The sequence below is a fragment of the Astyanax mexicanus genome, chromosome 2 (assembly GCF_023375975.1).
Source record: "Astyanax mexicanus isolate ESR-SI-001 chromosome 2, AstMex3_surface, whole genome shotgun sequence".
In the NCBI taxonomy this organism is placed as follows: domain Eukaryota; kingdom Metazoa; phylum Chordata; class Actinopteri; order Characiformes; family Acestrorhamphidae; genus Astyanax; species Astyanax mexicanus.
The window spans coordinates 16,233,511-16,258,084 of record NC_064409.1 but is presented as its reverse complement, the minus strand read 5'-3'; the positions used below and the strand labels follow the sequence as shown (position 1 = coordinate 16,258,084).

General features: G+C 41.9%; 1 protein-coding gene across 7 annotated transcripts in view; it reads right to left on the bottom strand.

Moving 5' to 3' along the window:
• phf21b (PHD finger protein 21B) overlaps positions 1-24,574 on the bottom strand; it is a 127,851-nt gene that overhangs the window by 31,894 nt on the left and 71,383 nt on the right. For 4 of the 7 annotated variants that reach the window (XM_015604952.3, XM_007245887.4, XM_015604953.3 and 1 more), the window contains exon 2: positions 8,851-9,111. In XM_015604952.3, the coding sequence (XP_015460438.1) occupies positions 8,851-9,111 (261 nt within the window). The remainder of the gene's footprint in view (positions 1-8,850; positions 9,112-24,574) is intronic. The other 3 variants (XM_015604951.3, XM_015604954.3, XM_015604955.3) reach the window with 1 other exon arrangement.

Below are 24,574 nucleotides of genomic sequence, written 5' to 3'. Positions count from 1 at the left end.
TTTTCTTTAATTAATAGAAAGTTCTTAAAGTAAATATGAGTTTATAAAATATTAATAAACATACTCTCTCCCCTTTACAGTGCAGCTCAATGAGCCTCACATCAGTACTGAATGGATAGTGTTGTGCATTTTCTATGGGCTACAATACCAATTAAGGCCACTTGGTGGCAACGTGAGAGACCAAAATATGCTCTAGCCAAGCACACTCATTCCCACCCACCCTCCCCATCTCCAGCAAGTGGGCCTGAATGAAAATCACATCTCAGGATGAAACTTTTATAGCAGGAATAAGAATACTACAGTCAGATAGATGAACGAGCTGCTGAACTGTGAGCAGTTAGAGAGGGAGAGAGAAAAAGAGAGAGAGAGAGTAAAGAGAGAAAGAGAGAGAGCATGCAGCTGTGAACACAGCTCTGTTCATGCTGCTGAAAAAGATTAGGAGTGTGTCTGATTTGCTGGCGCTGCTGGATTGTCCTGAGCTTTCTCTGACTTGGAAAGACACCTAAAACCCAGCCCCCACTACAGGATTATTAAAATCTTAACTAATGTTGAAAATGTGAGAGACCCCACACACAGACATTTTTCACAGATTTATATCATTACACTATCTGCTCTCAATAAAACACTACATACTTCTCAAAACCTCTGTTACATCAAAAAAACAGGCGGGAGTTTCTTACAAACTGAATGCAAACAAACATGGCTGATGACAGAGAAGCCATTGCTATTTTAAAGCATTTCTAATGATACCTCCAGACAACTAGAGAACACCTTTCAAGACAACCACAACAACTACCTATGAAAAGAGAATATGAAAGCAAGGCTAAAACAAGGCTAATAGCTAACATTAGCCAGGAAAGCCAATGAAATTAGCTGAGGTTCTTTAATTCTTTTAATTCTTTAAAAAACAAGTGCTTGATTTTAATCTACACAGATGTCTGTCCTACTGCTTTTTTGGGTGAGTAAAGCACTTCTGTTTATTTACAGTAAGCTTAGATTTCCAATATTTTCAACATCGCGGTTAGCAGCAGCGCTAGTAAATCTCGCCCGACATCGCTAAACTAAGGAACCCTGAGTGTTCAACTAAGGTGTTACCAACTAGCAGTTCATCCCACGTAGCTTGTTTTAACACAGTAAACACGCAGACTACAGTTCAATATACTTGCCTCTGTACAGTGGAAGCGCTAAAGCTGCGATTAGCAACTAACGCTAATACTGCTCCAGTCTTGGTGCTGGAGAAACTTCACTGAATCTTTACTGCCCCTTAAAACCTGACTGATAAAATTCATACATAAAGCTAATCGGATTATAAGACATTTTTGGGGAAATTAAATTATTTTTTTGCGCCTTATAGTGTGAAATTACGGTAGTTTCTTTATCTATGTATTTATAGAGTAAGCGGTATATCCAGGACTGAGCAGTGCAAGTGAGAGATAAGTTTTTTATATGTAACAACCTAATGGATTGTTAGTGACAAATATTAGATTTACGATCAACATTTCTGATGATTACACTTTTTGTATTTTCTTTTGTACAAAACCTGGATGCACACCAACATGTCAGATGACAGGCAAGCCACTGCTGTTTTCAAAATATTTCTGTTGGTCTACTGTTTTTTATCCAATATAAAAAGAACATTGTGGTCAAATCTAAGAGAAATATCTTCATCTCTTAAACTCTGCAAAACCAACATCTTCTCCTTGTTTCAAATGCCAGGTGTGAAGTTAAGAGGTCAGAGTCACATTTCGCACCAGAGAATTGGCTCCTCCCACCCACACTACAGAATACTGAGTCATAAATATCAAACAGGTTTCATATTTACAGTTTACGATGGGGGCGGCCCGACTGCTCTGGGAGAAGATCAGAAAACTAAAGATTGGATTATGGACTCCGCCCACTACAGGATCATCTGTGAAGATCACTGTTTACGATATCACCCTGAAATCAGCAGAGCTAGGCATAACTAACACACACACACACACACACTCACAAGCATCCAGAGAAAGCACAGATGTGTGAAGTCGCTGTGATTGCACTGAATGCAGAATGAAGTGGAAAAAATCTCCAGCAAGTCAGCTGCAGCTTAAAGCCACAGTTCAGCCATTAATCTCAAATGGACACTATTTACACTGAGCTACAAAGCTAATAATTCAAAATAATTAATTAAGCTACTTACAGTACTTACAGTTGCATCCATTGTTGATATACGTGTGCAAATACCATAACATAACAAAACACACACATAGCTTGTAAAGTCCCTGTAAAGAAGTATTGAAATACAAAAATAGTACTCTCTGGAGCAGATAAATAAACATGAACTTGTTGGCACCGTGCCTAATGCTAGATGTGGGTGACTAGATGGATATAAATGCCCCCAGCATTGGGTTGTGAAGAAATGGATGAAACTGGGTTCTCTGGCATAATGGTGCTTCATTCAGTACTTTTACAATCCAAGATTTCTGGCGCTAACTTTGCTCTTGTCGCTGAATGCAACCAAATCCAAAATTAGGCAGGATAGTATAACCCATGTCTCTAACAGGATAATTCGATAATCCAACACTGTTTCAAATAGCCAGTGTCCCAATACTTTTGTTTTCATGATGCTAACAGTTACCTCCAGTATGAGTATAAATCCTGTCTGACTCATATTACTCATATTTTTACTCACAATATTGCTTTATGCTTCTTATTTAAATGGTATGACATCACTGAACTCATAGTCACTTTACAGAAACACAAAGCATGACTTATCCCAACCAAGTCATGAAAACAAAAGACTCAGCTCCTAAAAACAAAACAGAACAGAAGAGTCAGAGCATGACATCAGCCAGGCCCTGCCCGCACTGGCCCGTCTGTGAACATGTAGGCGCAGGGCAATTCAATTAGCGCTCGATGCTAGCTGTGTAGCTTGCATGTGGGAGCACATTAGTGGTAAGTGTGGACTGGCGCTCGCTAACTCTGCGAACGGGCGCTGGCACAGGCACGGTGCCCATCTCGCTCATTTACTGCAAGGCCAGCAGTTTGAAGCGGTCCCCAGAGGAGCCTTTAGCCTTAGCCTCCGCTCGCTAACTCAGTCAGGCTGTCCGTGGGCAGGCTCGTAGGTGCCGCTAGCTCCCAGCTGTGTTTATGGGCATTATAGGCATTTCACTGTGACACGGGGAGGCCGTGGTGGAAAGCTGCTGAATATGCATGTGTACATACATGCACAAGAAACACATATCCGCGTGTGAAAGGGGACTAATTGAAGCGTACTGCCTTGCTTTCGCCTCCACTGTAATTAAAACTGTTCTGAGAAAGTGCAGTACCGGCAGTGCCAATGGCTGCCACTTTAAATGCTATGTGTCCTGCTCATCATGCCGCCGCTCCGACAGGCTGGCCGACGGTAGACAGAGATGACCTTGGCTGTTGTTTAAAGCGGATAAAGACTGCTTAATAAACCTATCAGGAAGAGGCCATAAAGAAAAAGGGCAAGTACTCTCGTTGAAGGAATAGCTTAGCCGCCCTATGCATATGAAATTTCTACAGTTTTCCACTCACTAATTAACCATGACAGATTGAGAGTTCATCCGTTTCGTCTCTGCTGCTGTACTAAAACTTCAGGGCTAAATAATGGCACTCAAAGGAAAATATTCCGGAACTGCTAAGTGTGGCTGACATTCAGTATGTATAACTGAAAATACTACTGTGTTATATAATGCAATAGAATGCCCATATTGTGTGTATTGTGTTTCTCTTCCGTTTAGTCTAGCCTATTTACCGTAATATGTAATGCCCACAACACTGGTAGGATCAGGACAATTGCATGCCTCTTTGATACATGTGCAGTTTGACCTCCCCTTTCCACCGCTCCAGAGTTCATTTGAGACTGGACCGAGACCAGCTAGTGGCATTGTTTTGATCTGCACCCAAGTGCAATTACTGTTTTCACACAGCACCGCACTAAGGGTCAAACAAAACAGAGTCCATTTTAACCAGATCAAATAGTGCTGGTGTGAAAATGTCCTTAGAGAGGTGCATACCAGAGCAGAGCTTACTTGAGGGACACTTTTTTCCATGGTGGTGCTTCCTCAAGATTAAGCTAGTTTGTAAGGCAACACAGTTAGCATATATATTTAAATATATTTTTTATGTCCATATGTTTATAAAAACTTAAATTGTACCAATTGCTGACACAGATGTGCAAATAAGTTACTGCCAATCAAATAGCTCTATTTGGAGTAAAAAAAAAAAGGATTGGCATCTATGGTCACCAATGCCAGGTGTGGGTTAGATATTTACAAGTAGGAAACCTTTTTTTAATTTTGGTAGAAAAAAATAAATGAGAAGATACCAGAGTCCCAATACTTCTGTCCATATAAATATGAAGCTCTAGCCACAATTTCTACAAAGCAGTGATACAACACAATAAGCTGTGATCTAATTCACTACAATACGCCACACACACACATATGGCTCTTTCATTGTAAACCAATCTAAGTAATGCTATAGTAGCGTTTGTTTACAGCTTCTGTTCTGGCAGATGCCGCTGTGAGCTCACTGGTTTCAGCGCCGACCTGAATCAACCTGCTGTCACCATAAAGCGACTCCTGAGTGTCCTGAGCTGTCTGTGCAACCAACTCCCCTCAAAAAAGACTTGTGCTTTGGAACAATGCTCCTAATGTGTGCACCCATGCATGGGCTCGGGCCACTTACACCTCATTATCAGTTTCTAAATTACTGGCCAGGTGGCCTGTCCCCAAACCATCACCTCACCCACTCCTTCCAACTGCCCGACAAAACAGCCTTGGACTGCCGGCCATCTGATTGTGATTCAGAAGTCCTGTGTTTTAAGGGTGTTGTGGTGGATTTGAGCATTGCTGAGCGTTAAAATTCAATACTGCTTAATTTTCTAAATGTCATCGTACCGTGGCTGATATTGAATTCTGTGCTAAGCTAATGAAACCATGGCTTTTGAGTGGGCTGATTTTGTTTTGCATTTTTTACATTTACATTTCTAGCTTTTAGCAGACACTCTTATCCAGAGAAACTCAAAGAAGGGCTTTCTGAGTTCAGTCAGAAAATATCCATAACCAGTGTGAATACACTTTTAAAAATAAAGACACTGTAACAAAGGATTTGTTAAGCGCTTATTAAAAGATATACACATGTGTGGGCTGATATCTTGTGAGGATAAATGAGGCTGAACACTGCCCTCCATGCTCATGACAAGGTGCCTGGTAGTGGGTTGTATTCGATCCATAGTGTGTGGTACTTGTGCGTACCAGAAATATACCTTAGAAGGCATTACCACCTATAGTGGACAGGGCTGTGGTAATGATCGTGACTGGTGGCATCTGTCTAGAACTGACCATGCAAGTCCAGACAAGTGGCTCTTGAGCTTTCAATAATAATCTAAGCCCACCTAAACTTTTCACAACAAACCATATCTGACCATTCCATCCACTTATTGATTAGTCTGTCTTGGACAGGAGCAAGAAAGTAAATACAGGAAGAAGCTCCTGTGTTTTGGACTAGTTAGGGCTGGACATTATGGTCAAAAATAATAAGACAATACATTTCTTAGTTTTTTTTAAATACAATATTTATAGTATAAATAGTATAAAAGCAAATTAAAAAGTCAAGAATGTTCACAATAGATATTTTTTACCTTCTGAAATGAAATGAAACTTCTGAAAATGTCTTGTAATAAATGCCAGTCAGTGACATGCTGTAATTAATGTATATTAAAATAGCAGAAAAATATACCACAATTATTATTACATTTTCTATTGTAATTGTATTTTCTATTATTTTTTTATATTGAGTTATTGTACAATCCAAGGACTAGTTTATATTTTAGTGCAGTTTAATATAAAGCAATGGCAAATCCTCAAACCTGCACAGTACACCTGGTAGATGGGTCAAAGAGAGGTCAGCTTATGCTAAGGTTTTTTTTTTTTTTTAGTTGGACCGGACTGAGACCAGCTACTCTTAGTTGCTTTGGTTCGATTGAGAAAGTGATTGCTCTGTTCACACCTGCCCAAATGAATCACATCAAGTGTAATGAACCAGAATGAACCTGAGACTGATTTAACCAGATTAAAAGTGCAGGTGTGAACGCAACAAAAAAGTTCTATTGAGCTACAATTTCCTACAATTACAGACAATGGGAACACTCTTTTCTAAACAGCTGCTTTGTGACATCAGTTGTAACAAAAACACTAGATACATTTCATTAACTTGAAATTTGATTTGTAAACATGAACCTGGTAGGAACCAGGTTTTCAGAAAGAGACCTTACTATTTATTCAACTATTATACATCCATCAATACTGAAATTCAACTTTGCATTGCAAATGAACGTAACCTACTGTAGAAGATGCACCACACAGCAGTTCTTCAGGAAGCTTGTGTCCCAGGCCTGTCCTTTCTAACTAGCTCTGAGCCCTGGCAGCTAGCGGTGGCTGAAAGCAGCACTAAACACCACCACAGCCATAAAGAACAGTAAACCAATCCTGCTGCCTGACCCCTCTCCCCGCCTGCCCTACCCATACTCTCTCTCCCTCAACCTGACACATCTGAAGGGGGAAGGGGGAGGCCCAGAGACCCAGGCAGGCCGGGATAAGGGTGGAAGAGGGGGAGGAGGGGTTCTGTCTACTCATGCGAAAGCACAGAGAGAGAGAGAGAGAGAGAGAGGCACGACCGTCGCCCCCAGTGAGTGACACATTGATGAAACATGGCTCTATCATGAGCCAGTCGGGCATCCAGGCTTTTGCTGAATTTACGTTCTCAGGCTTATCGTTTGTGGCGTTCGCCTGAATGCAAAGTTCGCTCGCGTTTGCAAAGTCACGTCAAACTAGATGTGATCATTAAAGCAACGTGCAGTTACATCTGCTTTAAACCAGAAAAAGAAATAAAGAAATTAAAAGAAAGAGAAGAGAAGAAAGCTAGAATGAAGGGATTTGTCATTCGTCCTAGATTTGTCATCCACCACTCCTCCTTTTGTAATGATAGCATGTTATCTTCAGGTTGGTGAATCAGGAACGGTGCAGTTCTCCTATAATCGCTGTGAGCTGAAGCCCCGGCTCCGGCTCTAGCTTTAGCTCATTAAAACGGAATGTGATTTTATGAATAAGGGGCCTCACATACACACGCATACACACACATACACACTCACACACTTATATCGCACGCACACCTGCTCATGTGATATAATGAATGCTTCATCACATGATTAGAAATAGCTGCTTCCCAGTAGGGCTCAAGCTCAGGCTGAGGCTCAGTGTAAGTTCTTTCTAAGGTTGCTGAGGTTGAGGAGAGTTTTAAATTGTGCTTATAAAACACTCGCGCTCTAAAAGACTGAAGGCGACCCGGCTCCTAGAGTTTCTGAAAAATCAATCAACAGTTCCTACTTCCTTTCCTTTCCTTCCTGCAGGTTCCTACAGTCCAGAAGGAAGGAGGTCCTACAGAAGGAAAAGCTTACAACAAATCTACATGAAATAATCTATTAGAATGTATTTTGTGTAAAGACAGTGGAGTCCAGACTAAAGACTAGAAGAATGGAAGCTTACATTTCTAATGTCACCTTTTGTTTTGATCACATGACCTTCTGTTAGAAAGAATCATCTTATTTTAAAGTGTGATTTTATGTGTGATACATACCACCCTGTAACGGAACTGAGAGATATCATCAGACAAATCTTTATCATCTTAAACATTCAATTATTTTTTTATATAAAGAGATTTATTTTTAAGCGTTTCCTGCCTGTAACTTCATATCTGTTATGACACTTACAGGCAAAAGTAGCTGTCCCAGAAATGGTATATTATATTATTTATAGCCATAAATATCCATATATAAGTTACTAGTACAGTGTTTTGTTTGTTGTTTGTGTGTATTGTGTGTTGTGTGTATTTGTAAGATTTGTGTGTTTTTGTGGATTTTGTGTGTATGTTTGAGTTGTTTGTGTGTATTTGTGAGGTGTGTTTGTATTTGTGAGGTGTGTGTGTATTTGTGAGTTTTGTGTGTATTTGTGAGTTGTGTGTGTGTATTTGTGAGTTTTGTAGGAAGTTTTGTGTAAGTTGTGTGTTTTGTGTGAGCTGTGTATTTTGTGAGTTGTGTGTATCTGTGAATTGTGTGTGTTTCGAGAGTTGTGTGTGCATGTTGTGAGTTGTGTGAGTTTTTTGTGTTGAATGAGGTCAGTGTGTGTTTTGCATTTTATGAACTGTGTGTGTTTTGTTTGTTGTTTGTGTGTGTATTTGTGAGTTATGTATGTGTTTTGTGAGTTGTGTGTGTGTATTTGTGAGTTGTGTGTGTGTATTTGTGAGTTGTGTGTGTGTATGTGTGAGTTGTGTGTGTGTATTTGTGGGTTGTATGTGTTTTGAGAGTGTTGTGTGACTTATGCGTGTGTATGTGTAGGTTATGAGTGTTCTGTGAGTGTATTTGTGAGTCATGTGCGTGTGTATTTGTAAGTTGTGTGTATTTATTTGAGTTGTATGTGTATCTGTGAGATATGTGTGTTATGTGAGTTGAGTGTTTGTGTTTATACGTTTTGTGGGTATTATGTAAGTTGTATGTGTATTTGTGAGTTGTGTGGGTAGTTTATGAGTTGTGTGTGGGTATTTGTGAGTTTTGTGTGTAGTTTGTGAGTTGTGTGTGTATTTGTGAGTTGTGTGGATAGTTTGTGAGTTGTGTGTGTGTGTATTTGTGAGTTTTGTGGTTATTTTGTGTGTTGTGTGTGTGTATTTGTGAGTTTTGTGGTTATTTTGTGAGTTGTGTGTGTATTTGTGAGTTGTGTGTGTAGTTTGTGAGTTGTGTGTATTTGTAAGTTGTGTGTGTTCTGTGAGTTGTGTGTGTGTGTATCTGTGTACCTGTGAGTGACACAGCTCGCCGGGTCTCCGGCTGAGGGGCTGCGTGCCGGCCGCTGTGGCTCGGTTGGCCGTTTGGAGGTTGATGGGGGACGTCTGCAGCGCCTCAGAGCTCGCCGCCTTTTGTCCGTTAATGTGTGCGGTCACCATGGAAACGGGAGCCTTGGCCGGCACCACCGAGATGGCTATGCTCTGGCTGGGTGGCTTGATGAGAGAGAGGGGCTTGGCTGGCGTCCCCACAGGACAACTTCTTACCGCCAGCTTCTGTCACAGAGAGAAAGAAAGAGAGAAAGAAAAGGTTAGCAAAGAAAATGGAAAAAAGTGTGTTCCTGTATCTGCAGAGAACTTAAAAGACACCAGAGCCGAGGGAACCAGACCTGAGGGTTAACTTAATGTTTTGATTCTTTAGTATTTTAGTTTTTAATGCCCAAGAGAGCTAACAAGCTCTGCAGGCCTTTTCACAAACCACTGTTGTAAGAGCTCTGCATCTAAATTTGCAACTTTTTTGTGCATAGACATGCTAATTATCACTATTGACAATTTTGTGCATATTCCCAGTTTGCCACTGATTACGAAAAATCAACTGATAGTTTGTCCATTCCTTCTGTTCCTTTCTGCAAGTTTCTACAGTCCTAAAGATGAAGAAAGGTAGCCCTGCAGAACAAATCGTGTGACTCTAGAGCCGCACAATATATTGTTTCAGCATTATTATCACAATGTGAGCAAGTGCAAAATTCACATCGCAGGATGTCACAACTTGAAAAATTCACTCTGTTCTCATTTTCCATGTTATAACTACCAGATTATATCTACAATCTACGCAAAGGGAATTATTAATATCACATTATGCAAAGTCACTGGCTTCTGGATAAATACAGTAAATACAGGTTTTTAAGTATTGTAATAAATAATAAGGAACAACCAAAAAATATTAAGATAATATTTTTTCCAATATGCAATAAAAAATATTAAATTATCTCTCAAAATACTCTTTTTGAATATTGGAGATTTGTTTTTAAGTTACTTTATGCATTTCACAAAACACCACATCCAGAGTTCCTGAGTTTTTTTTTTTTTCAAAAACAGCTCATTTTAGTTTAACCTTCATAGTTGTGCTAAAAGTATCTGATTAATACTTGTATGTATAGTATCAATGTTAGAATCAATTAAATACCTATAAATACAGGCAAACTGTCCAAATATAAGTTTTATTAAACTGTATACTTTGCATCGCTTTAGCAAACCTTTGTTGCAAGAGCTCTGCTTTAGATTCTTCTATGTTTTTGTGCACAAACATGCTAATTATCACCATTGACAACATCATGCTATATTCCCAGCTTGCCACTCATTTCAACAAATGAGGCGCTTCGCATTTTCGCAAGTAACAGCAAAGCGCAGCAAAGACATCGCACATTGCATTCTGAGTGCTTTTGAAGTGGCTGGGTAAAAAAGTATAGCAAGCAGGAATAACATGCAATGTGTTCCAGCTCCTGAAGCTAATAAGAGAACTCGGGGAGCTATAAATTTAAATTAGGGACTATTTCCAGTTTGTTTTGGTACATTTAGTAATTCGCTCTTCCTTCGTTTCTGGTATCTAGTGCGGGAAGAACAGGAAACAAAGCAGAACGTTCTGCCCTTTGCTTTGTCCTTGAAAACAAACCCACCCCCCGAACTGCATCCGTACTCCATTGCTTTTCTAAAAGCCTGCTTGTCTCACAAGCTACAGATCTGTCCTTATCATGTCCCTCTCCATCTCTCCTTCTCTCCCTCTCTCTCTCCTCCTCCCTGTCTCTCACTCCCTCTCCCTTTTCTCTCTCTCCATCTTTTACTCCACCCACTTCTCCGAAGGAAAAAAAGGAAAAACATTACACTCACACACACATACACACACAATCCAAAGCAAGAGATAAGTACAGTTCACACTCCCACCACTGAAAGAGGAGGCACTCTAAATATTTTATATTCCATTCCACTGCCCCTTTCTTATTTCTCCCTTTGCCTTTTATCGTTTTCTATGGACTGTGGGGACTGGGGGAGGGGGAAGAGAGGGCTTTCATATTCAGCCATTGCAATATGAGAGACCATTTCGCTCACTCACTCACTCTGCTAACCCCCATAACCCACCCACCCCTCCGTCTCTTTTGCACTGCCAGCCCTGGAAAAAAGAGGCTTAAAGTAAAGCAACATTTTCAGCTTGTCCTTCAAGTGCTGTTTTTCTCTCTTGCAGCTCGCACACTCACTCGCTCGCTCTCTAATGTAGAGCAGCTAAGTAACAAAACGCAATGAGAACCTGCTAATATCGAGGAAGTCTTTTTGAAGACATAAGGTGGATGATATTTTGTCTTATGTGCTACACGCTACATAAACAATCCAGTACGCTGAAAGTTTTAGAAAAAGATGTTTTAAATGCATCTCCTGTTTAAGGATAAATCCAATGTGCTTTGCAATGTGCCGCTCTCTGCACCGCACCATCGCATCCAGCCCCGCTCAAGGGCTGCGCTGGGAAAATAGTGTGTTTGCATTGCAGCGGAGCAGAAATAAATAAACAAATAGGCCAAATTGATTAGATTCAGCTTGCATTTTCGACTCCTTTTTTTTTCTTTCCCGCAGAGCGTCTCCGTGCAGCAGGGAGGTTTGAGGAAGAGTCGGCTACGCTCGATGCCTTCGCAGCTTGCTTGGTGAACTCACAATTACCTAGGCTGGAGTATAGAGGGCCTAACACACACACATACACATACACAAACAGCAGAGAAATACACACCCTGACAGCCCCATTCAGTGAGAGAAAACAGCAGAATGCTTGAGATTCATTTAGAAGCCTCTGCCTTGCACTCTGCATGCCTAATCAGCCCTCTCTTCTGTTCGGTCTCTTGAAGGGGGCAAGCAGGGCTTCTAGAGCACTGCGGATCTGAATTCCCGGGATCACAGGATCAGAAGGACTTGGTCTTAATGAGAAAGGGAGGGGGCAAGTAGCCTGAAAGACTGCAGGGGAGGGGGGCAGCCGCGAGTGATGGTGGTGGTAGTGGTGGTGGTGTTGGAAGTGATGGGGGCATTAGAACAGGTCAGAGAGAACGCAGGTCAGAGAGACATAGAGAGAAAGAGAGAGAGAGAGAGAGAGAGAGAGAGAGAGAGAAATGAAATTCTCTGTGGAAACTAAATTCTCGCTTTGTGCCACAATCCGCTCTAATCAGCATGTCGAACAAAAAGGGAAACGTAGAAGAAGCACACCAGGGTGCCCTCTTTCTCTTCCCTTCCATTTCCTTCACTCTGTTCCCTGTTCCTTGCCTTATTCTTTCCTACTCTCCTTCTCTCCCTCATTCTTTAGCTCGCTCCTTGTTCTCGTGCAGTGCCCAAAAAAAGGGGATGCGTGGGAAAGATGATAAAAGTAATGAAAATAGCAGCCGCAACAATAAAACTCAGCAGATCTGGGAGAAGAGGCAGCAGCAGCAGCAAGCGATTGGATTTTACGGGCGCCGCCAGCCTTTGGGTCGCAGTCATCAGCCAAAAAAGAAAATCTTCCGAGACTGGCTAGAAAAAGAATTTTAATTACGCTTCTGTGTTCCAACTTGCTGGTACAGATCCCGGCGAAAAAGGCATGATTCAGGCTCTCTGGCTGCCGTTCCGTCCTCGCATGGCAAGAGTATCTGCTCCATCTAAAACCCCTCTCTGCTCTTGGAGAGCGTTCATACGGAGAGGTCGATGTTCTTGACAGGCATAAGCAGTCATTTTCATGCTTCTGTATAACACAGTCTCCAGCTGTGTGCTTGATTTGCTCGCACTCTCTGCCACTGAGTTTGTGAGCCTGCTCTAAGCCTGCGTGCTGAAGTAGGTCTTGCCCTATAATCCCATCACTTTCAATAAAAGAATCGACTCCTCTCGTCCTTCTCTTGCCTCTCTTCCGGATTTTTTTTATTATATTTTTGCCACCCTCTTTTCTTCTTTGCCTCTCTTCTTTGCTAAACCTTAACAGACCCCAGCGCATTATTCTCTACGGTTGGCAAGAAGGCCAACTCAAAGAGTGCTCTCCAGAAAGGTCCTCGCTTTACTGCCCTACAAACCCTCTTGTTCATGGACAGATGGAAGAGCTGCTCACCACCAGAGTGCCGAATTAACCTGGATTCAGCACACAGGCAAAAAAGAAAAAGAAAAAACAAAGAGGCGAAAGAAAGAACATGGCTATTAGGATACTAGTAAAGTGTCCCAGTGTGGATGCTTAAAGAGTCCTCCCTAAAAGCATAGAACATCCGGCCTTTTGTCTCTCCGTTGCATTCCAATGTGAATGGAGAGCTCATTTGCTTGCCGTTATTTATTAATGCCCTCACAATGTGTGTGGTGGACCCCATTGTTTCAGGGGATCAATGTAATCCGCAGGCTACCTCAGCACCAGGCTGAATGTGGGCCTGACGTGCGGCCATTTGATTATCCCAGGGCACCTCTGATTGTCTGAAAGGTCACCCATTTCAAACCCCCCTCCTTAACACACACACACACACTCTCTTGCCCACACCCTCGCTCAAACACAAAGTGGTTAAAGGACCAGCTCCCCCGAGGTGGGACAAAATGGCTTAAATGGGGAAAAGAGAATGATGTTTGTAAGGGTAAAATAAGGCCTTGCTCTGCTGTATTCAATAGAAGTGCAAGAGTGCCGCTCACTTAGTCGCCACGCAACAGATTTTTCCAGAGGTATTATTCTTGGCATCTACTCTAATATTCTTGCCACGTAGCAATGACCGTACAATGGTACTGCTTTACAGAATCTTAAAAAAGGTAATCCTAAGCATGCCCCACATTAAACCGCCTTGGGCGCTTGCATCTGGCTTTGATATCTTGTTGTGTGAGGTTACTTGGTGTGTTTGAGACTCTTCTACCCTTAACTCAGAGGTCAACTCAGAGCTTAAAAAGGGAGGCCATGTTTGAATGTTTACCTTTTACACTCCCCATCCTGTCCTGTCGCACAACAGTTGTAGGCTGGCTGCCAAACAGCACTGCCACCCCCCACCCACCTTGCCCAGGATCAGAGACATGCTTCCGAAGGGAAGATTTAATTGTGCATGTTATGCCATTAGCTCTTCTGTATGGTTTCTAAAGCAGAGAGGCCTTGGCTAATGCACCCAAAGTGTGAAGTGCAACACCGGGAGATAACAACAGTGCCACAAGGCTATAATTGCTCCACAGAGATGTCGCCTTGTGAAGCAAGTGCAAAATAAGTAAGCTGGTGTCCTTCGGACAAACAAACGACACCATACTCTAACCGAGAAAACCAAGGTTTCGGGGTCAGTTTCAGAGGAAATTAGAGGGATCTGAATGTATTCAAGGAAACCTATTAGTGACTTGTTGGCATTGTTAGCATTGTTATTCTATTTTCATTGCTAGTACTCTGGACAAATTGGTACCGCTAAGGTAAAGTTTATAGGGGATAGGGATTTCACCTCTACCCAGACCTTTCAAATTGTTTCAAGGCAGTAAACCAACAACTGACAGTATATATTTTATACATGTACTGGTGACATTAGGAATATGTTTTTGTAGGACGATGCTGAACTGTTCGTTTAATGTGTGTCCACAAAGGGCAGCACACACACACACACAAAACTTTTTTTTCCATTTCAGTGCCTGTGTAACCCTGCTTGACAAACCTGCTACATGAAAGGGCTATTTCCCAGCATGCTGAGCAGGAATGTGGCAGCTCGACCCAATCAAAATGCACACCGCAGGCAGGTGTTGTTATGGTGATGACTGTGAGGAACAGGCAGTGTGGGGGGAAAAGAGGAAAAGGAAGGGTGATTGCTTGTTTCTCTCGCAACTCTGCCTTTGCCAAGTGCAGCAGCAGGTTTCCACGGGACCAAGATGGTGCCTGATAGACAGCTCTTAAACAGGAACATGCATTAAAGTTGGTTGACGGCAGTTGAGAGTGGCGCAGTAATGAACTGTTTCCTTCCCCCACCTCCCCCAATCTCTCAATGCAGAAAACAAATCAGCCATGCATCCCGATTCCCTTTCATCAACGGCCACACTTCTGTTGCTTTTTCATCCCTGGGTGCCACCTAATGATTAACAGGCTGTGTTGACGGAAAGGAAAAGAAAACGAGCTCTCTGATGTCAGCCCGATCTTCCGAAAAGCACTCGCACTAGCTTCTCTTTGAGTTCCTGATGATTCATTCATGTAATTCCTGACTCCTATCAGAAGGCATCAAAGAGCCTGAATATTGGCATCAGCTTGCCATCGAGCTCAAAGGTCTGCGCTGAGTGCTGCCCTCGAAGTGGGCATCGACCTCAGAAAGACAGAGGCAGTGTTCACGGCATGAGATTGGAGTGATGGGTTGGAGAGGAGCCGCAAGGGGGGTTCTGGGAAACAGACAGAAGCGAAGAAGCATTAGGGGATTGTAATCTCTCCATCGGATCAGTGACGTGGGCCGGTTGACGGAGCAGGTCAATTAAACTTGGGAAAAGTTCCCATCAGTGCAGCCCATGCTGTGGAAAACTGAGGAGGCCTGAGTGCCTCTGGCTTGTCTCAGCCTTCGTGGCATTACTACTTGAAAATCTGACTAGAGCTCAGGCCTGAGACAGAAGGACACCGAAGAGAAACAGGAGGACAGGAGTTTGCAGGATGACCCATCCTGCGGAACTTTCCTCTTTGCTCCCTGGAGACCACCTGCATACAAGTTCTTCAAAGTGACATATTTTCCTAAGTAGCCTCGATTTATCAGACTCTACCATTTTCATATCATAACTCCTCAGCTGCTTCTATTTAGATGGCAGATATGCGGACATAAATCACAGTGCCCATCACATCAATGCCTGCCACAGAAAAAAGTATTTTATCAGCAAGGCCTCAACAGTGAAGCACCACAGGCTGGCTGGTTGAGACGTGCCAAGAGAGAGCCATAATTGGTCCTCGCAAGTCATGTGCTCCCACTGAGGCACAGAAGGGAACAGGAGCCATCCTTACCTAAGGCGCTTTGAACCGAGGCCTTGACTTAAGGTGTTGCCATAGGGGAGTGGGATAATCCAGGGGTGCACTGAGCTGTTTGTGTTCTGGCAGAGCCCTCTGAGTGGGTACCACGATCGCCCTGCCAAACTCTGGGCAAGGGGCCAGGCTTCCATGCGTCCTGCTGATAAGAGGCAGGCTGTGGAGCTGCCAAATGTGTCTTATGGTGGAAATCAATCAACACATGGACACATTGTGACCTAAAAACAACCAAAAAGGGCAGCCTTACAGTAAAAAGCAGTGTCTTCTCAGCTAAGTAGTCTTGCTCAATTCGGTCCACCCAGCATGGTGGTTGTGAACTGACTTAAAACAAGTAAAGTGCATCATATTCTGATCTGGTCTCTCAATTTAGTAGTTTTGCTCAACTTGGTCAACTCAGCATAGTGGTTGTAAACTGATGTGAAACAAGTCAAGTGTACAATATTCTGATCTGGCATTTGACAGATGCCATATTTCCAGGAGCTTGTGTCCCAAGTGGTGTGCAGCTGAAACTGCTGGCATAACAAACAAGCCCATCTGGTGCACGCAAAGTATAAGAATAAACCTGACAAACAACCTTGTATCATCAAAGCTGTTTCAAGAGATGACATCTCATTGTACAAGGGTAACTGTGCATCTTTAATCAAACCCATTAAACACCATTCAAAACCAATGCCTGCTTTCGAGAGAACATGGGGATGACGTTTCACTTCGAGGAAGTGCAAAAATCACACAGTGAGCATATTTTCCTCTTATTTTTATTACTGCTGTCATGGTAACAATCAGTCTCCTTTCAGAAAGCATACAGAAAGGAAGAGAAAGCTAGAGATGGCCCTGAAAAGAGGAGACAACAGCAGCCCATCTTCAGCATTATGTGCCAATAAGAGGTGATTATTAGTAATATAGTTCCACTGGCCTTGTTTAGATACACATCACACGTAGTCATCATTACCGAAGCTCAGAAATAGCAGGCGCCGAAACTGTCCACTAAAGCTTTTGATGTGGCCGTCTATGGAAGGAGCAAAATTAAATCCCGACTCACAATTTCCTTTCAGAGAAAACAATTTGATAGTGTGGCCGCTGCCCGTCACGCCATCTGTACACAATAAATCCATTTAAATGCAAATCATACATGCCCAGGGTCTAATGTTCCCTCATCTGACTATGGACACAATGGAATGCACCACTTAAGTCCACCACTCACCTACGTGAAAGGCATTTTGACATCTGGGAAGTTAACTTTTCAGACCTTTGGATTTAAACTGTTTTTGTGAACGGCATTAAAATTCACTGTGAAAATTCAATAATATACGAACGTACAAATCAATGATTTGCTGCTGTCTAGCATAAAAATGAATGTTCCTTTAATCACGTAGTGATAAACATTTGGCCAGATGTGAGGAAACAAGAACCACAGATCTGAGTAACCCTGTAATAGATTCATGGATAACCTTTGTGTTTAAGGATGAATGTCACAGCTCTGAGATCTTTTTAGTCATTTTATGAAAACAGCAGGGACTCCGCATTATTAAATCAGATGGCTTGCTTCATGTCTCATTAATTTCCATGGAAAAGTTCAACATGTTTCAAGGCAAGATGAGTCAATTTTCTTTTGGAATGAGAAACATCCACATATGAACATTATAGATGTTACTAAACGTTCAACATGTAATTGAATTATGCGAATAGGCAGAATTTCATTTCCTGAGGCAGTTGGAACTTTTCCCACCCTATTTATTTTCTCAGTAAAGCATTTAAAGAAGCATTAGTTTATTTTCTCTTCCTTCCTTATTAATTTAAAACTGTGAAATATGTAGAACGTAAAAATACACATTATTGCAGCAATGCATACTCAATGCACATATATTAGGCCTGTGACATATATAACATAAAAAAACATATATATGAGACAGACATGTATATAATATTAGAATGAGAAAATGAGAATGTTGGTCAGCAGCACCCTGTATCGCTTCAGACAAAAAACATGCTGTCCTGCCCCAAACTTCAGGACAAGAATGTGCTGCTGAACACTTTAACACAAATAACTAATACTGGAAGTGCTTTTCCAAAATGGAGAAAATTACATTGACTGGGACAGAACTGAACTTTGGACAGGAATTGGCGAGTAGGTAATTACTTTAAATGTATACATGATCTTAAATCTTTATCACTTAGATGACTTATAGTATAGTAAATCTCCAAAATTCTAACACAGAAAGTGACTGATAGTAGTGATACACATGTAACACTGGATCGAGGAATGTTAAATGCCCACACAACTTTGAATGGAAATGGAACGATTGTCCCTTCACAACCTGTACGGTTGGGGGTGTTCCCAAGCCAACACTTTATGGTGAATTTACATAATGCTATCCAATGTCATCTGCCAAGTCACAGTATGTATTAATAATAATAATATCATTATATAGCAATAAAGCAAGCTCTTTACTTCACTTCAGCTGGCTCCTATATCACTCACTGAACCCACCATTAGCGCGGTTAACGCTTCTCAGTTAAGCATTCATTTTTCTACTCTTCACAATGCAAAGGACAAATGTGCGCGACTGACTGATTCGGTGATGAGGAAAGTAGAATAGAAATGTAATCTAGCCTGTTGTGACACATTGACATTGCCCGCTGTTCTCGGCACGGCCTCTCTCGAGCTAGAATGATCGAATCTCATGCTTCCAATTCCCTGTCGCTTCTCAGAGTGAGATACTCCCCTCTGCTTTATTAAAGTCAAATAGTCACGTCTCATATCTGTCAAGCTGGCTTGAAGCGGAGGGGCTCCCATCAACCAAGCGTGGGCACCGAGGAGGAAAAACACGGCAAATGCATTTGAAATATAGATAACACATGTCTATGGCGCTAAATTCTAATTTCAACGGTCCATTAAATCTTTAAACACTGAATTTTAGCAAACGACACCACTAATGACTGTTAAAGTAATTGCAACTGTGGTGTATGTACACAGGTGCTACATCCCAAATGGCTAAATCTATAATCTATAAATCATACATATTTTTTTAAACTTTAGATTTGTTTGTGCTTAGTGCTTAACACTATATATTCTATATATAACACATTTCAGTTCTTTACTCTACAGTAAACTACAGTACTTTAGTCATTATTATTACCAGTTTCAACAGTCCTACCATAAAACCTTTTGGAACTTCACAATTTCCAGAGGTTGCTGGTTTAGAATTAATAGCTAAATAATTGACCTAGGGCTCAATTGGATGCCATGCAGATACTGTAGATGATGTATTACAAAATAATACACAAATTACTTTTTTTTATGGCCATAAACCGCAGGAAAAAAGTGCATCCAACCGATTTTCCAAGCACTTAATGCTTCTTTTGTGTATGACAGCACTTATGTACTAGCAGGCCAGTGTTGGTGGAGCGAAGCCACCACGAGGCCACCCCTCCTGCCTAGCCGGAGCTTCATTACGAGAGACCCCGCCTGCTTCCTGTCATCTCCCATCATCTTCAAGCAGCGGAGATTCCATACGATGCCACAGAAGCAGGAAGCAGCAGAGTGCGCCAGGTGCTGCCAGTCCCATGACATGCTCGCTTCTGCTGCTCTCAATAAGAAATAAGGCATATGATTTAGGCTGTTTAAAGAGCTGGTGGAGACTCGTGAGACTTCATTTGATAAAAATAACCAGAAGTTGACAGGAGAAAATAGAAAGAGTATGTAGGGCCCCCTTCTAGCGTGTTATGAAAATGTGTTGGGCATTTTTGTACTCAAAATAAAAAAATAGTGAAAAAAAAAGATAGACAACACAGCATAGCATAGAGATAATCCTAAATCCACTGTTCCATAATTCCACACAAATCCAATCATAACCTAACGTTTTACAACTTAGAGTTTCCTGGTGAAAACTGGTGGTTCTAACTCAATCGTTAATCTTTATCCTAAATACGATTGTTTGCACTAGAAATGGATCGATCAGTGATTTTAGGACCAATATCAGCAAGGCACACTTATTATTAATGCATTATTTGTGTACGGCTTGGCTTGAGTAATGTTAAGTACATTGCATCCAAAGACGATATTCATTTACTTAATTTTGTGGAATCAACCACACTTAAAACTCTATCAAATTCTAAGAAGCAGGAAGGCTCAGTGTTGTTGGCATTATTTTCTAGCTCTGTTAATTAATGCTTAATCTACTGAGCTGAGCAATAAACTCTAGAGGGGGGAATCCATTTAGTGTTAAAAGTCATTACCCTGCTTTCTCCATGAGACATGTCAGTTTCACTTTTTTTTTTTTTTTTTTTACAAATGTTTGAGTTTGAGTTAAACCTATGATAAACCTGCCAGAGAGACTATAGACATGGATGGGATTTCAACATTGAGTTTTTGTAGCCATGTATCAGTTCTGTATGGACTGTATATATAGGAAAAACTATAGAAAAATGGATCATATGATCTGGCCAGCTCTCGGAATTGGCTAGATATATGAAGCGATCATCAATTGCAACTATGAGTTGAAAATCAGCAGATATTGATATATAGACAACCAATACTTCCATTTCCAGGGAACACTGAACCAGGACAATATATACAATCATGGTTTGGTACCATTATATCCTGACTACAAACTCCTTGGATCAATCTATGGCATGAATTTTAGCGAAGCAGACTTGGAACCAGAAGGTTTTTGGCTTAATGCCCATAAACAACAGCATCGACTGAGTTGCCCTTGAGCAAGTCATGTAATGTCCGATTACTCCCCAGGCACTGAGGTGCCTGCCCATTGTTCTGGATGTGTTCTTACTGTCCTTATACCACCAGTGTGAGCTGAATTCCATGATCTAAATGAATCATGAATCTACTGTTGTTTTGCAACTGATCTCCTGGGAGAATGCTGAACAAACTTAACTTTCTGGACCATCAGATTTTATCAGATTTTGTGTAGAGCACTGAACTGCCAAATTCGGCTCCACTGAGTCCAAAACCACTACTGCTAAAGTACTGTCTGGTGGCTAGCACAAAGCAGCACAATGCAGAGAAACTGCTGCCGGATGTCCTCAGCTCAGGTAGTGATTGTTCAGATTGGAGAAAACCTAAACCCTGGTCAATAGTCCTCAGTATCCCGGCAACTGCAGCTCGTCGTTCTTTCTGCCGGCAGTGGATCATTTATATTTTACTGACTTAACGATGACTCACAGCATGCAGAAATATTTAGAAGTCATCTGTAAATCATGTAAAGCTTACCGTACATGCCAACCTGAGAATACGGTGAGAAAAAAAAGATGGAGGCAGTTGCAGCTGATGAGTGGATGAGGCTCTCCTGTCTTGCTCATCGTTTCATCACTCCAAGCTCCCTACTAACTGCACCCCACTACCTACACAGGAAGGCCTGCTGGGGGTAGATTCCATTACAGTCCAACGCCTGAGCATATGTTGAGCTGTCAGCCCAGGAAGAGGATGAGAAGTATTCCTCTGTCGGTACTACATAGCATTGCTGTGATGCTGAGATAGAAAAACAATGGGCATTTAAAGTAAATATCTAATGCACACATTTCTACTCATATTAGCAAGTCCTAGGTTGGAAAAAAAAGAAAGAAATTACGCCAGTGTGAAAGGCCTTGGGACACGGTAGAACCCGAGTGAGCTGTATATTGTACATCAGCAATCTTCCGACAAATTCTTTACTTTATCCTCGCCGCAGAGTGGAGGGCTCCAAATGAACCGGGCTGCTCCCTCAGGGCCTGTGGATATGAGGAGAAGGCACCCGCCTGCATAACAGGAGGTTCGTGCCTATGAAAACGTAATCAGGGCCACATTTAGCTCCGGCAAGACCCGTCTGAGGGGTCAGTGCCCTCCGCGGCATTGGAAATTACATCTGGCTGAGGCTGGGGCCCCGAGCCCCATGCTTATGCATGCAAACAAGGCCTTAAGGGCCCTCAGCGCCGGCTCCTCGCCATCAAACATTCAGCAGCTCAACCTGATGCGTTTCAGACTGCTTTCTCTCCTGCATAACGTTTCACTTCTGCTTCTTCCTCCACGAGCTCATTAGTAAACAACAGCAAACAACACAAGCCGGGTGCACGGTATATATCGAAGGCTGGTGCATAATTCGCAGTAAATCTGGAGAATGCAGGTGTTATCAGTATTATAACACACACACACACACACACACACACATGCAGTTACATGTTCTTTCTCGAGGTCATCGAAAGTGATAGCACAGTGGATAACACCAAAGCCTAATACTGCATTTACATTGTGTCAGCAGATGGAGAGCAGCAAACCACGCATTCCATGTTTTACAATGGAGCCACAATGGGCGATTGTGCCACTGCCAGGGGCAATGGCAGCGTACCACAGGGGTCAGCATAAAATTACATCATGAATTCCATTTTCACAACTTTTGCTGTCAACCGAAGCAGCAGAAATAAAATGAGGAATATTTTTCTGTAAATGTGAATGCTGAATATTTGCAATTGTCAACTTGGGGCATCCATTGTTGTCCAAAGACATTTGGGATGTCAGTGTACAGCATAAACACACCTGTTTAACACTCTAAAAAGTTAAATTTTTCATCCATGGAAGGTATGGCATAAGTCATTGCAAAACCTTGATTTAGGTGAAATTTAAGCTGGAAAGCCATTAAAGGAATCAGGTGGATGCTAGGCTAAAAGCTAACCCATTTAGCTGACCATACATAGTTCCAAGAGAACATAGAAAGGACACTGAAATGACACCTAAGTAACAATAAGACAACAGAGCAATTTCTGTTTTTTGGTAGAATGCTAAGCAAGATTCTAGACTGGTTAAATTCTGCTAGGCTACGCTAGGCTACATGGCTACGATGATCAGTCATGGTGCCATCAACCAACCAAAAAAAATAGCAAATGAAGCTTCTAAGCATTAAGCATTTCTTTACTCAGTACCATCATACAATGGAAAACATAAAAGCAAAATAAGGGTTGTAAAGTGGCTTGCAAATCTGCATCTGAGCATTTTTCACCACACAAAAGGACACAGGCACAACTTTTATATATAAATTAACAACAAAAACAGTGACAATGAATGCATTCTATGGCACATTAACGATTTTTATATCAAAAAAGCCAGGCAACACTATCTCAAATATGGTATTTAGTGCTAAAAAAGCACAAAACAGTGTAGATTGCCATCTATATTGGCCACAACAAGGTGTTAATTATCGGGAATTGTCATCACCAAATAGATTCCATATAAGCATATCCCTAAACACCTCAGCAGCGTGAGCTCTGTCGTGTTAATGATTGAGAAATTCAGCAGGGAAACACTGTTCTTCTGCAGTACTTTGACAGAGCATGATTGCCAATATCGACTTAAAGCTCTGGCTTAGTTGTACCGCCAAAGCTCACACAGGCCATCTTTCCCTGAACACACAGCTCCTTAAACACTACACACTCTTTCTCTCTCACTCCCTCTCTCTCTTTCCCTTTCCTTCTTCTTACTGCCGAGACATTAAATGTAGCTGTCAGACAAACATGCAGCAGAGCCTGGATGGAAGCTCACTTTAGATTTCTGTGTGAAAAAAAAAGACAGAGAGAGAAAATCAGTTTTCATTGCCAAGCGCTCTTCGGTGCTGCCTCCCAGGGGCTGTGAAAAGCCAGCATCGTCCTGTTCTTCTACACGTCCCATAGAGTGTATTTATGCTACGTAGAGAACCAGGCAAATTAGGCCATTATGATTCTTGTGATGTGCGATCGAGTTATTTTCTAATGGAGCGTTATTTGGAGTAAGCAAAGCCTCTCAAATAATAGTTTTTTTCCCCTTTATCCAGGCCGCAGAAGCCTATTATCACCGCCGCAGAAATAAATAGCCGCCTCCATTATCAGCGCAGGCCACGAAATAACAGGGAATGGCGTTCTTGCTTTCACCGCACCGTGCCAGGGTCTTTAAAACTGGCCTGGAATAGGAGAGTGAGGAGAGTTGACTCTGAAGGGAGCGATATGGAATCTCGAAGCCCCCTGACATAATGAGGACATTTATTTGCTCACCTTCTTCCTAGCCCCGGCCCGGCCCGCGGAGACTACAGACTGCTGGAGACTATTGACTCACCATGGCAACAATCAGCGATTGTGGAAAGGTCAAACTCTCTATATGAAGTGAATGGCGCGAGAGGAGTTATGGAGTGGTGGCGACAGACACTGATCATCCTAACTGTTGGCTCCTAATGGGAGGTAATAAGGAGATGAGGAATGGCGGAGGCTCGAGATGCTGAGCTCTGGCTGTTGTATGTAATGTTAATTATTGTCGGGTTAATGCCCATCATTACTGCTTCACAAAAGTTGAATGTATATTTTTGCCCTCTTTAGATTGCTTCTCCACTCCAGGTCTGAATGGTTCTGAGTACTTAGAGAAATCTGTGTTATGTCTGGATTTCTCAGCCAGGTATAAAGGGCTTATGGTACTTTTTCTCTCTAACAGTACTTGGGAGAACTGGGCACTGTTTCAGATTGCCAAGGGCAATGGCAGCGTATCACAGAGGTCAGCGTAAAATTCCTTCTTGAATTCAATTTTCCCAACTTTTGCTGTCAACCAAAGCTACTGAATTTAACCCTTGTGTGGTGTTCATATTTTTGTTACTCGTTTACTTTGTTACTTGTATTTAATTCAGCAAAATTAAGCAATTTTACATTAAAATGCTTTACACATGCTTGCTTCACCTAAATTGCAAGCAATATAAACAGCTTACATGGTTAATATTTGCCCTTTACCTTTCTTATGTTACATTTCTTTCAAAA